Source organism: Dreissena polymorpha, chromosome 16, assembly GCF_020536995.1.
Source record: "Dreissena polymorpha isolate Duluth1 chromosome 16, UMN_Dpol_1.0, whole genome shotgun sequence".
Lineage (NCBI taxonomy): Eukaryota > Metazoa > Mollusca > Bivalvia > Myida > Dreissenidae > Dreissena > Dreissena polymorpha.
This window is the reverse complement of record NC_068370.1, coordinates 33,150,310-33,165,967: the sequence shown is the minus strand read 5'-3', so window position 1 is coordinate 33,165,967 and position 15,658 is coordinate 33,150,310. Positions and strand designations below refer to the sequence as shown.

The 15,658-nt window shown below is 33.5% G+C and overlaps 1 protein-coding gene across 1 annotated transcript; it reads right to left on the bottom strand.

Annotated features, from left to right (window-relative positions):
- Positions 1-3,343: 3,343 nt before the first annotated feature.
- LOC127862959 (uncharacterized) lies at positions 3,344-11,004 on the bottom strand. The gene is made up of 3 exons (XM_052402233.1): positions 10,201-11,004; positions 7,967-8,094; positions 3,344-7,104 (listed from the first exon to the last, which is right to left on the bottom strand). Exons 1-3 carry the CDS (start codon positions 10,424-10,426, stop codon positions 6,298-6,300), a joined length of 1,161 nt encoding a protein of 386 aa, XP_052258193.1. The 5' UTR covers positions 10,427-11,004; the 3' UTR covers positions 3,344-6,297.
- Positions 11,005-15,658: the final 4,654 nt, after the last annotated feature.

Below are 15,658 nucleotides of genomic sequence, written 5' to 3'. Positions count from 1 at the left end.
AATGTTTACATTTATCGATATTAAGCATTTAATGAATAAGTTAAAAAATGCCAAAATCTGTGAAAAGGCCCCTTTAAAGGGCCTTTTCACAGATTTCGGCATGTATTAAAGTTTGTCATTAAATGCTTTGTATTGATAATTTTAAACACTTGACCTAAAAATCTCCAGAAAAAAATACAATTAAAAAAAGAAAAAGAGGTAACCCTCAACTGAGCACGAACCACTGACACCTGGAATCCTAGAGAAAAAGTCTCCCGCTTGAACTACTCGACCATCCGTGCTCATCCTATGAAGTGATGTATTTTTTAGTTTTATAAGCAATCCTCGTAGTTTCACAAAATATAACGACAACAACATGATTGGTCACATTTATTGGCATGTATTTATGAGTCGCGTTCTGATAAAACTGGACCTAATCCATGTGCGTAAAATGTTGTCCAAGATTAGCCTGTGCAGTCCGCACAGACTAATCAGGGACGACACTTTCCGCTTTTATGGTATTTTTAGTTTCAAGGAAGTCCCTTCTTACCGAAAATCAAGTTTAGGTGGAAAGTGTCGTCCCTGATTAGCCTGTGCGGACTGCACAGGCTAATCTGCGACGACACATTACGCACATGCATTATGTCCAGTTTTATCAGAACGCGACTCATAAATACATGCCAATAAATGTGACCAATTATATAACAATACATGCATAATGAAACTTCGTAAAGTCCTTCAGTCGTTAATTAGATTAAGTACATTTCAAGTAAATAATAGATCGGTGTTTTTAAGTGAAAATGCTTATAGTGTTAGACAAGGAATACCAGAAATACAATATAATTAAAAGGCTCTATTAAATTCCTTTGCACAAATAGTTTCTTTCGAAATCATCACAATTATTCGGTATGTAATATACAAGGCCCATGGGTATACAAGCTTATTATTAGACTATCCGTACATCGACATGTGTAATCAGATTCCTACGCCTACGTTTAATCTTTACCGTTGGGCTTTCAGTATGAAAATGTTGTTCCAAAAGTTAAAAAAAAAAGTGTATGCAGAATTGAATAATATTAGTTTTAACTTTCTGGCACACGACATTCAGTAAAGACGGTTGACAATAAGACGCGTGCTGTTTTAAGTAGGATTACTTGTTATAAGAAGTATAACGTATGCAGTGGAGACAAAAAAATGGAATATGAAACCAGTATATTTCACAATTGAAATTGTTATCAGACACATTTTACACAGTTGCTATGCGTTTTTGTTTTTTTAATAGACAAAGATACATTAAGAACAAGTTATACTTATGACGTTTGATTTACTTGCATTTATTCTAATCAAATCTTCTATTATACATGTACATTCATCTACATTTGGTGCGAGACATGAGGCCCGGTATGAGGTTGCAGATTTTGTCTGGAATCAATCATTTTCTTCTAGATTGAGTGAAAGCTGAATACACGCATGAATGAAGTTAAGCTACTCGATTTATTTTATTCATTCTGATATGGTTTCGCATAAAAATTGGAAACTGAAAGGTTTTTTATCTGTAAAGACCATTATGGTGCCTCTGTATGTAAATGCTTAATATTAAGAAAGTAGTTTTTCTTCTAAATAAAACAGATCTAGAAACGCACATTCGTGCTTTGAATATCATTTGCACTTTACAATTGAAAAAATCAGTAAAACCCACCATTACTTTATGCCATATATAAACATATATTTGTCAACATATTTTAAAGCCTCAACTCATATGTTCATATGTTAATGTTATAAAAAAAATTGCTTTTATGTTGTCACACGCATTTAACCTAATAAAAGCATGAAAGTCTAGCACTAAGCTGATTGCCTCGTATGACAATTTACTGCAGGGGTCAGCACCCCAGAGTTAGCATTATACTAGCGGCATTGAATGATAGTAAGTACTTAAAACATTGTTTAAAATAAAATCTGACGCATCGAATAGTTGTATACATGAAGCAAATACAGTTAAAACTGCAGTTGGTATTTTTTTTATTCACTAAAATATACACCAAACATGAACCACGTAGTATGACTAACACAAGTTCCCCATAAAACATGTCTATTTATAAACATAAAATAACCTATATGTAACATGATACATTACAACGCCTCGTCTCTGTATCAGCCAATGGCGTTATGTATATAAAGGAAAATGCGAAAACGCGAATGACAACGTTTTCAACTTGTTTAAATTATTACCTTAAGGGGAAGATGCAAATAACTACATAAAACAATGTTAACAATTGTCTATTGTAGTCGCTTCGTTTAAATAACGTATTCGTTAAAGGTATTTGCTCAAGTTCGACAACCCTCCCAAGTAAATGAAACTTAGTAAGATGAATAGAAAAAATATAGGTTTGGGTAATATTCATACTGATTTCTGACGCCAGAATGGTCCTGATACCATTAAACTGAGAACCATCTTGCACATATCTTCAAAAAGATCAAAGGGAATCGCTCAAATACTTTTCCATCTTTAAAAACTGTCATGGAATGGAATACATTAATCTTACAACATTTATAAAATTAAAATAGTAGCAATAACAAAAGCTTTTGGAAATAAACGCATGGAAGCAACATCAAGTGCGTTACCACTAGACCATTCAGGCTTTTAAAATAAACAATGTATCTTATACGCTGTTTCTTATATATTGTTTTGAAATTATCTAAGGAAAGCATTATCGATGCTCAATTATTTTGCAGACGTCGATTGATGATTTACAGTGAAAAACTAATATTTGTCTCCGCCATCAGTTTTATTTCGCTTTTTGCATATAATATATACATTCATTGAAACGTTGACCTTTGCTGAAACCGGGCAATATGCACATTAAATAGTAACACACTTGATCAAAATGTTTAAGGTGTACCATTATTTACGCGGTTTCGACTGAGGCATGAACAAAATAATATTGGTATCATATTTCAGAAAAAATAAATTACATTATTTTCCTGGTTCAAATAGGCTTTTTAGATGGTTTGGATATTTGCAAGAGCTGTACTCATGCGTAAGTCAGGTATAATTAATGTGTCTTGTTCTGAGAAAACTGGGCTTAATTCATGTGCGTAAAGTGTCGTCCCAGATTAGCCTGTGCAGTCCACACAGGCTAATCATGGACGACACTTTCCGCTTTAATGGTATTTTTAGTTTCAAGGAAGTCCCTCCTTACCGAAAATCAAGTTTAGGCGGAAAGTGTCGTCCCTGATTAGCCTGTGCGGACTACACAGGCTAATCTAGGACGACACTTTACGCACATGAATTAAGCCCAGTTTTCTCAGAACAAGACACATTTGCTCATTTAAAATGTTAAATTAAATTAAAATGTTGGTGAAACTTGGTTTGAAGATGGAGGTTGCTATGATATGTAACAATAATGTTCTGCACGTCTTTAATATTCCAGGTATCCAGACGTGTGTCTGGTTTATTGCGTTTTCGGTCGCATATACAAGGCAGTATACAACTGTGTTTTTATTTTAAAAAGTACAATTATTACTAAAGATGACAATTTTATCAGCAATATAGAATACGTAAAATACACCATTCACAGACAGAACAGAAATATATCTGTATCACCTTAGAATGATCAACACTACATTGGTTGAACCCGATTATGTGCGCAATACGGGATACCACTGTGATCAGCTCATTAAATTGTTACCCGCATGTATATATGAGTCGTGTTCTGAGAAAACTGGGCTTAATGCATGTGGGTTAAGTGTCGCCCCAGATTAGCCTGTGCAGTCCGCACAGGCTAATCTGGGACTACACTTTATTTCCAAATTAGGGGTGTCGAGTATTTTTATTTCTATATTTAGAACATTTCTTACAGATATTACTTTAAGCAAAAAGCGCAGACCCTGATGAGACGCCGCATCAGGCGGCGTCTCATCTGGGTCTACGCTGTTTGCCAAGGCCTTTTTTATAGACGCTAGGCATAAATGGGTTAATTAATGTTTGGTATTATGTTTTCCAGCAGATGATATTGGAAAACTTGATGTAAAACATGACAATAGGCGTATTAAAACACCGTGTAGATGTAGAAGTTTTAATCTTATCATTCTTCGGTGACGGTACGCTCTAACCCCTTCACCAATGCATAGTAAAATCAATTTTCGAAAGAAACATACAGTATTTACACAGCATATATTAATTTGATATTTCAATATTTCTATTTGAAAAACATGGTCTATAAAAAGTGTTAATAAAAATAACAGTTTCAAAATCAATAATTTTTTTAACAAACTGTATGTTCTTCGCATATAATAATGTAATATTCACATAACATGATGTAATATTCATATTATATTACGAAAACATAAGTACAATAATTCTAATGTGATGAGACTTGAATAGACATAAATAAATGTAATATTCACATAACATGATGAAATATTCATATTATATTACAAAAACATAAGTACAGTAATTCTAAGGTGATGAGACTTGAATAAACTATTTCATCAATGACCCCGTTATCATCGAAATATGGCGATTATTAGAAAAACGAGTGCAGAAAAGAAAGCTAACTCTTCCAATCATTCTCACAAGGAACAGAAGAGTTTTCTCTCTTACTAAATGATATATTCAGTATACCCAAAACTGCTAGTCTTAGTTGATATGGTTTAAGATTCGAGATTCAAAATAAAATATTGAAAATATTAATCACCGATTGTATCCTTTTGTTGCAATATACTTTACTGAAATAATTGATCTTGTTTCATCACTGCATCCAATAATGGATCCAATAATGGATCTGTCTTTTACATGCATATGATCCTACCACACTAATTATACAATATGTATACATCACCATGGGTTAAAAACGATTCTTATTTTATAAATCCCTGTGTGCATAGTTTAAAATTTATATGTAGTCATGTAATACACGTATGACGCTTAATATTTTGGCTTTATGGTGTCTGATAAGTATTTCTGCATATATTTGCAATGCAGAGACCCCAGTTACACCCACAACGATTGCAATTTTGATATACGGGCAAGTGAATCAGGAAACTGATGGTGAATTATAGTTTATACTATACAATAAACGATATAAATAATAATGCATTGTATTATGTGCTTTTCTCAGTTCGAAGGCGTTGCTTACATATACAGCTAGGTTTCGTAATGTTTCACACTTATCATTTGTAATCAGCTCGACAGTTTTAAACATATTTGGTCTATGACAGTTATAATGCTTAAGATATTTTCCTCGTACACTATCATATAACTTACACTCAAAAAGAAAATGAAATTCGTCCTCTAATTTATTTCATTTGTTACATAGCCTTTGTTCCCTTGGCGTTCTATTCCTTCTACCTGTTTCAATATTTAATCCATGTGATGACATTCGTAACTTTGTAAGAGCATTTCTATAGCATTTAACATTTACATGGTTGAAATTGGAATTTACAGAAAGTGTTATAGAATATCGCTCGAGATGAAATTTCCAATCTACTATGCCAATCCTGTACAAATATGTCCTTAACACGTTGTTTAAAAGCATAATAGACTGGTTATTATTTCCAACACTCTGTTGCAGCCATACATGATAGAAACCTAAGCTACACAATGTATCTTTAACAAGTGAAGCCCAGTTTTGCTTACGTGGGTTATAATCAATATCAATACATGACACATATTTTCTATCACTACAGCCAGTGATCTTCAACCAATATTTAATAATACAAACAAGCCTCTGGGAATGTAAATCGATTTGGCCAAGATAACCATAAATAAAATCGTTTTGAATGTTACATTTAACACCTTATACAGACTTGCAAAACTTTGTATGCACTCTTTCAATCGGCGTTGCTCGAGCAAATCCCCAAACCTCAGCACTATAAAACAGAATTGGTTTGACTATCTTTTCAAAGAGATCTAACATATGTCCGACAATAATATAAACGTAACTGTACAAATATTTTCTGAGTTTAAATATCGCTTTAAGCGCCTGACCGGACAATGCCCCATGTGATTCCGTGAATGAACCTCCTGATGTAAATATTATACCGAGATAAGAATACTTATTCACAATTTCTATGTGGTTTCCAGCATAATAAAAGTTTAGATTATTTGGAAGTCTACCACCTTTTCTAAAACAGTATTTGTATTCATTTTAAATTAAACGGCACAATTTAAACTTCATTTTTAATGCAATAACGTTGCTTTATTAATAATATCAACTTAATATTACTTTTATACACGTGTAGATATTGTAATATACGTATATGATGGTAGGTATTGATGTGTCAGAAACTTAAACAGTTTCAATCTCTGTCGAACTGCTATAAATCTGCATAAATGAAGTTCTCGTCATCATCAGACGAAGAAGTTCCGTGTGATTGCAAAGCTCGCATATATCTGTGCTCGACGTCACATGTACCAGTGTCCGAGCATGGCTGTTCATAGGCTTGTTCATTCGAAGCCGAAACATATTCGTTCCGTATACTACTTAAGACCGAACATTGAATTGATGTTATTCGAGAAGTATTTAGATCCTTTCGATAAAGTCTGTTTCCAATTATCTGGTCAAAGTTACATTTATGAAACTTATTGTAAATGAAGGCTTTCTCACTCTCGGGCGTTCTAAATGAATAAGGACACACAGTTATTGCCGTTGCAGCCTCGAAAGGAATTAACATGGCTTCGAAATGCTCTTGATCTATATTCCTCCAACCGATTATGAGTTCAAAGCTTTTAACTGACTTTACCTTTATTAATCCATCTAAAGCACGTTCAAGTCTGTCACGTTCTTCTTTTAACGACGTCGCTAAATCTGATTGGTCTACTGAATTAAACTGAACAGCACGAGGCAATGGCGATGAAAGCACTAGTTCCTTGAAAGACATTGATGGCCTAGTATTTTTTACTTCCAAGTTCTTAATATTGTCCTCTGTGACATGATACAGTTCACCGTTAATATCTGAGACAGTAATACCCGATGTATCGTCGTTCTCCTCGTATACTATTTGCAGAGCGGTTCCTTTCGGTATTGGTATGCTCCTCACGGGGTCAAAAGCTGGCTCTGATTTTTTCAAAACCAAACGCAGTCCGTCGCAAGCGTAGACAGTGGAAAATATGCACTCTTTCACCTGAAGGTACAATAATTGAATTTTTGATATAATATGTGTACTTTATGATACTTCTTTCTAAAATGTTGCAAACACAAAGGAATTTAGTTATATATGTAATTACTTCATTTCCTCGTGCCTAAGATGGTACAATGTAGTTTCAATTGGTGATTATTAAAAAAACATTGAATAATTTGATTGCAATTAAATAAAATTTACACTCTATTTTATTGCGTTTGAATTCAAATTTCAATGCTATAAGATAGATCTTATTTGCATCTGCGTATGTGATTTGTTGTGGGTTAAGAGTGAGGTTTGCCGCACCAGTAAACCAGTTTATGCTACCAATCTGGTTTTTTTCGCATTGACTACCTACTGCGGTGACACATGAATAGAAACGTTTGGTGTATTTGGTGTATGTTGCGTAACTTTTATTTAGCCCTTGTATACCTTCCTTTTATACGTGTAATACTGGACTAAAAAGGAAATTTTGTGCGCCATTCAATCGGTTAAGACTCTAGTGCGTTGAACTAAACGTTCAACTGCGGTTATCCCAGCTTTAGTAAAGTTAAGTTTTATGTCGTATTGTATGTTTTATATATGCGATACATCACTATCCTTAAATGAAAGACTGTCAGGTGTCACTCAGAATTCCTCTGTTGATAATGTTTTATGTTTTTAATCATTCGTCTATATAATTCAAATTTGATACTGACTGGTCTGTGGTGGAATTGAGTATTCAGGGAAATAAGGAAATCATGACCGTTCGGTGTGCAAGATGTGTGTCTGTGATGCAAAATAAATTAGCACTTATGCTGCCCTAAAAATTGCAACGTTGATTGACCTCCTGAATGAATAAGCCATTTGACTAATGTACGTTTACCTCGTCTATGCTTTGGACTCTTGTTCGATAGTACAATTTGTTAAGGGTTGTCACGTGCCTAGAATAAGTAACCGGTAGGAAAAACTCCAAGCCAATCATAGGTTCCCTGTCTGGGTTTGTTTCAGCATCTGGAAAATTAGACAAAATAATGAAATTATATTACCTACAAATCCATTATGTCTTGTTTCATCGTACTATTGGACTTTTTCTAGAAATTTTTCACTTTTTGTCTTGAAAAAGATCACAATGTGAAACTCGTCATTCTACGAACAATGTTAGATCCATATACAATGCAATATAAGTGAAATATTATGAAATCAAACTTTCACAAGAACGACTTAAGCGGCCACTACGAAATTAATTTACTAGACTTACGAAAGGTGAGACGAATTTTAAATTAAGCTTTATTTTCCAACATTTTTTGCTAATGAAAGGTATATAATGTCGGGTGGGGGGGGGGGGGTGTCTTTTACTATGAGATAACCCGGAGTACCCGAAGGGAACCCCACTTTTCCGGAATGGTGACCACCCACCGATGAACGCGCTTCGGGCGTGGGTTTTTATTTAAATATTATCTCCCCAACTGTTAATCACATTCGAAATATCGAGCTACGAAAGTGAGCAATCAATCTTGAAGCGGACTGCTATTGGCTTGTCGGCCATTTTCATAAGCAAGCTGAACGTCGAGGTTACATTATTTTCCGACGAACTTTGGTTATTTTCGTAACAATAGATATTGAAAAGGTTTAATCGGTGTAATGTATGTAGCTCAGAAGGCCGAGGGTTAATCGGTGTAATGTATGTAGCTCAGAAGGCCGAGGGTTAATCGGTGTAATGTATGTAGCTCAGAAGGCCGAGGGTTAATCGGTGTAATGTATGTAGCTCAGAAGGCCGAGGGTTAATCGGTGTAATGTATGTAGCTCAGAAGGTCGTTATCGGTGTAATGTATGTAGCTCAGAAGGTCGTTATTCAGAATGATAAGGTGCAGGTGTAAAATTAATACCATTTTAAGCCGAAACGTAATCTTCACAAGTGCAAGTGTCAGCTGCACTGTGAAGAATTACCAAATGACCCGACACAGAACATTAATTTATTTCAGAACCTGTCTAGCAGGGTATATTATAAAGATCGATAAGTGTCTTGCAAGCAAGTTAAATATGAATTATGTCACGTGTTTATGTTAAAACACGGATACTTTGGTACCCGCTCTGCATAAATCACCGAAATCCCAGCTATAAATCATTATTTTGTGTCAGAAACAAGTGCAAAAAGATCGAGCGACAGAGCAAGTTAATTTCTTTTGATAATCAACTTGCATTTGTCTTCATTTAAATGACTTGTTTATTTACTGACATCCACTCACACAGTATAATCGACATCAGTTGTCTTGCAATAAAATTTAATTAGCGGTATTTATTAGCGGTATTTATTTTTAGTGACAGTGTATACAGCTAACTTCTCGTGCCTGTCAGTTTATGTTTATCATAAAACAATCATTTTTGTACTTATTTGTACTGTTTGTTTATTTAAAGATGTATTTGAGATGTCACATTCAACTAAGAATGTTTAAAGGTACCTGTTAATTTCGGATTGTATCTTATATTTATCGTTTGGTTTGTGACATGACCGATGTCAAAGAACACCATGCTTTATTTTTAGGCTACAAAGCAAATATTGTTGGTCATATGTTTTTAGTAATGAAAACAATTCATTCTGATGAACCAGTATCAGTAGGACATCAAATTCGCTCAATACACTTGGTTTTATTAGACAAATTACCGCGACTCGACTGATGACATAACATAACAGAATGATAGCCGACACCTAGTCATGCATATCAGCCTAGTTTTGTTAATTGTAAAGTGAAGATAATGAATTAAAAAATACTGGGTCTTCTAAACCTTAGGCGGTATAATAACATTCAGTCGTTAGTTAAATTTGGTACAACCTCTTTAAAATGAAAGACTTGGTTCATTTCTACGACTCGCATCTAAGAAGAAATATTATAAGAATCAAAATAAAGAGAAACATAAGCTCCTAAGCTTGGAATTAGATCTAGATAGATGAATAAATGGGTACGATTTTTCATTAACACTCCCGAAGATTAATACCAATCCATAATAAAAAAACTTACTACCGTCCCATATGTTTTTCAACATGCTACAGTAAACATGTCGTTTATTTTGTTATGCCTATTTAATAAAACAGATATTAACATTCATCCGCATACGTACCAGCGCCATGAGATGATAGAGTTCCAGGCACAACTTCAATCAATGCAAACTGAATCGTCCTTACACCTTCAAGAAGTAACATAGAATCTAAGTCACGATCGCTAGTTTCCAAGGAAACGACGCATGGTACTTTAAAATTCTCTCCCTTCACAAAAGAATCCAACGTTGTGACGGTACATGATGTCGATTTACCCTTTCGACGAAATAATTTATCCAGAAAATTCATTATAAATTTCTTTGCTTCAGAACGAGATAAACGTACTTCATTTTAAACCGTTTGAAATGATATTAAAGTACCTGATGGTTTAAGTTATAAGATGTTTCCTATAAAATCAAAATGTTGCGCTAAAAATGATAAACATAATTGTTAACGTTATACGATGTTGCTAAAGAAAATGCCATTGTTCAAATGTTTTAAGTTCCGTGTTGTTATTTTCCTCGCCTGTGACGATCCTAATCAAATATAGACGCACTCGAAAGATTTGTTATAATGTTAACATGATATGTTATATCGTTAATCTTTTGCGCTGTTCAGCCTTGAAGAACAACCTGCCAAATATTGAATAGGTTTTGAAAAATACTATAGTGTCAGATAATAAAGATCAGGTTGTATGACGCAAACTAATACACGATTTACACACAGATCAGCGAAGCGCCGCAGACAAAAATAAATTAACCAATCAAATTCACCGAGTTTTAAATAGAACCGAATGGAAAAACCATAACTGTAGTCTGTATCAGTAATCCATGTAAACAAACAGGTTATTCAGGCCAAAGGAAAAAAAGGTTTATTTCTCAGGTCAACATCATCATTCCCCCACCCAATTCAAATTTATGTCTCATATCTTATTTCATCTCCACTTCTCTTTCTCTTTTCTATTTTCTATGTAAAGTTCAACACCATGTCACAATTGTTAATAACTCTTTGTAAAAGATGCATTGTCACTGTATTCTCATGTGTCGCTATATTTGTGATTTGAGCTTAATTAAGGTTATGTTGTTGTTGTTGTTGTGATAAAAACGAAAATAGCAATCATTTACGCAACATCGAGAGCCAAACCATGGTTATTATCACCCGATACGACTCGAGTTAGTCTGTTTAACAGGCCTTAGTTTAACGGAGTTAGGCTGTATGGACAGGCAATGGTATTTACATCATACCATTTGGATTTGGTATGGGGTTAGCCTCTAGATAACCTGGCTCAAAGATCTATAAATGATTAGTCTAAGATAACGAAGGAAAAAGGGATTAGGCTACGGTATCTCATTCTTCTCGATTATGTATAAAAAATAATGAAAGAAAAACGCCTTTTTAGGTCTTAAACCAATAAAGAATGGAAATATTGGTTATAAATTTATATTTTATTCAATGAATTTAGAACATTTTAAGATTGAATATATTAAATGCTAAAGTGAATCGTGTTACCGCGTGGTTTATTTGTAATACCTGTGAAATGTACAATAGATTCATAATATTGAAAAACACTATGCATTTGTTGATAAATGTAGTTAAATTATATTTAAGTATGCAATAGCAAAAATAATAACAAACAAGAAGTGTGAACGTAATTTTATTTAATTAATTGTTTAATTATTAACCCATCTATTTATCTAATTATTAATTAATTCATTCATTTATCGTTCCATCCGTCCGTCCGTCCATCCGTTTGTTTGTTCGTTTGTGCGTTCGTGCGTTTGTTTAATTATTGTTTGTTTGTTAGTTGGTTCGTTCGTTCTTTTGTTCGTTCCTCGGTTCGTTCGTTGTTTGTTCGTTTGTTTGTTCTTTTGTTATTTCGTTCTTGTTTTGGTTTGTTCTTTTTTTCGTTCGTTCGTTCGTTAGTTCAATCATTCATTCGTTCGTTCGTTAATTCATTCATTTGTGTATTTATGTTTTATGTTTTTGTTGTTGTTTGTATTTCATTATTTATTCGTTCATTCATCCATTAATCTTTCCATCCCTTCGTCCGTCCGTTTGTTTTTTCGTTGCTTTGTGCGTTGACACCCATTTTATTTCAAGTATGCATGCAAAGCCGAATAATATCGAGAGGGTCCGCTATATACGCTGTTTCATCATAAATTTAACACCCTTTCTGTGTTATAAACAAGAGCTGAAATCGTTAATTTATTAAGATTCATTTATAATAAGCTTTATTGATATGTTTCGTGAACAAAATACTACAATATATTCCATAAAAATATAATAATATGGCAAAGGAAATTCAATGGCCGGTTTCTAAACATAAGCATAATCGCCAAGACCGTAGCATCAGTTCAGTGCGGTATGATATTTGCAAAAGTTAAAGTTATAACTCGCCGGGCTGTCGAAATCAGAGGAAAAACTTAATATATATTTATATATCTGTTTACTACGTAACGTAAGCTTTCTAATGATATTAGTTTGTCAAAATCGGCCGAGACATGAAACTATAATTTAACAATAGACGTGAGTGGATACATCAAAATGTATAACCTCGGCGCTTCGCTGTACGCTAATTGTAAAAGATCGATAGCCACAACACGGTAAATCGCCCGGTGGTAAAACATAAAATGTGTATTTCTTGTGTTTAACTCGCTATAAATCCATTAATAACAACGGGAATATACTAAAAGTTATATTTTTTTGAAAGGGGAATTAATAAGCAACAAGATAACGTATAAACCAATAAAATCGGATGAATAGTTTTTGCATAAGATTGAATTTACTACAGTAAGGGTCAAATACTCGATTCATCTCCTATCAATATACACTCCGTGCGTAGCCTAATCCCTTTTCCTTCGTTTATTTATATTTTATTAAACTATTTATTTATAGATCTTTGAGCCAGGTTATCTAGAGGCTAACCCCATACCAAATGGTATGATGGTAATACAATTGCCTGTACATACAGCCTAATTCCGTTAACCTAAGGCCTGTTGAACAGACTAATTCGAGTCGTATCGGGTGTTATTATTCCAACCTTAATATTATATTTAATGAACGTCCACATAAAAACTTACTAATTTCTGTATTTTATCAAATTCTTATTTAACAATTATTTCTCTTGTTGTTTTTACAACTAAAATCGTACATTTGATAAATAACATTCCAATTATATCCATCTTTAAACCGAACACTGCGTGTTGCTATGTTACAATATTTGTCGGGCTTCGTGTTCAAACTTTGTTAATCAAGATCGTAGTCACAGACAAAACGCAGACCACTACCGGGTTAATACTGTCGCATTTTGAGCCGGGTCTTAATAAGTTTCATCAACCTTACTTAAGTACTAACCATTAATTTTTATGTGACAAAAATAAAACAAATGATAATAACGCAAACATTTACCGTATGGCCCTTTATCCACATCATGTGTTTTAAATACCTAAGCTTATTTTAAAATGTTAGTTTTCGATCCAGATTTAAGTTTCACGTATTCCTGTAACCATAGCAATTTTCCCCATATTAAATAACATTCATATTTCCCATATTTCTTTCAAATCGCGTGTCACGTTTCAATGACCAAGTTAAGTACTTTTAATTTATCGCAGGATCAAGATTCTGTGGACGAACGAACTAATACAATTTAAAATAGTATTATGTGCATATATCCCCATATAATCTTCTATTCTTCTGCAGAGTTTTATATGCCCTAGCTTCAGGACTGTTTCAGTTGTCGCAGGATTCACCAACCACATATGTGTCTCAATAAGCTCCAGAATATAATATTTTAAGTATCATCAACATAGCTGAAGTACTTTTTGAGTCAGTCATCGCCGGATTCAGATTCAGACGGACGGACCGATCCAGGTTACACTGATATTTCTGCATGACTCCATCGCTTGGGTACAAATGAAGCAAATAGCAGAATTGCACTTTTTGAATTTCTATAAACATTATTCGCGCGAAAAAAAAACACATTGTTTTCCTTGTAAGAACTTAGGAAGACACACATTACTTTCAAAATACATGGCACAAGAAAAAAAAACACGCTCGCAATGTTTGTAAAACTGCTTTGGAATTATACTACTTGACATTGGTTTTCAATATTTGCTTAAAATAGCAAAATAATAATAATAAAAATAACTATCCTTACTCCGATAAATTGGTTACTTGAAGTTAATGTGAATATTTTCCAGTTTGATAGTAGTAACATATTTGGTTTGCGAAGGAATCTTGTATCGCTATTAGAATATTTCACATTAACAAAGATGCGTTTTAGTAAAGACAAGACAAATATGTATTCAGACTTGCACAGTGTACATGGTCTAAACACAAGATATTTCACATACAATTATGTCACAGAGATAAACATAGTAATAATATAAACATAAGCCGCATCGTTTACGGTTACGAAAATATAAGGTAAAGTACTTGTTATTTATGGTGGAACACCATTTGAAGTTAAATAACAACATTAGAAATATTATTTCTTAAATCAGCGCTTCTTTTGCAAAGTTTGGCAATTTAATAAGTTCAAATTTATTCGTTGTATTCAGCAATTGGTGAAATTTATCAAAAGAAGGCCTATTATAATAAAATTTCTTTAGGTAGTTTCTAAAATCGATGTATAAAGGACATTTACAAACAAAGTTTAACTCATCTTCGACTTGTAAAGCAAGTACTAGTTTTCTCATATCTGTGTATATTTATCAAACGTTATAAATCTAATATCAAATTTCTTCCGTGTAAATATTGAATTATATGTCGGACAAAGATGATTCGTTTGTTAAAATACCAATGACAGGAAACAAAACACTTAAGCGCAGACAAAAGGAAGCTTCAGCGACATTAATTTATTGATAAAACACGTAATACTCTAATAAAACTTTATTCTTCGCAAATACCCATGCAAACATAAATACAACTCATGTTTACAAAAAAGTTACTATATTGCAACGATTTACTTCTAATTTACTCTCTGCATGACAACTAAATTGTATTCGTATTTAGCTCACCATAATACAGATGGCCTCTACGACATTTGTGTAAATTATGCCTCTGGGGTCAAGACAATCCCGCAACGGGGATAAACCGTTTAACAAAGATAGAACACCTTCTCGTACACGACATTCAAAGGTGCAGGGTTTTCGTATTTTGTATGTGGCATCATGCACCGGTATTATTTAAAGTGTGTTTAAATTATGCTCTTGGAGTCCAAAATCGCCGGTTACTTGAATCAGCTGAGAGGTGTAATAATTCATATACAGTAAGCACTAGTTTGAAATATGTATGAAATTTCTTGAAAAAAAATTGGGTTCTTATATTTACCTGTAATTTATGAGGTTGACGCAACAGGCCAAATTAGGTGCGTTCAGCAAGAAACGCGACTTAAATCAAAGCATAAGTAAAGATAAACTATATGAGTTATGTTTTGTATTAAATGAAAATATGAAAACTGTTCATCCGTACAGCCTATGCCAATTATAGGTTTTTGCTGAGAAACAACAAAATTGTTAAGTACAAGAACAATTTGTAATA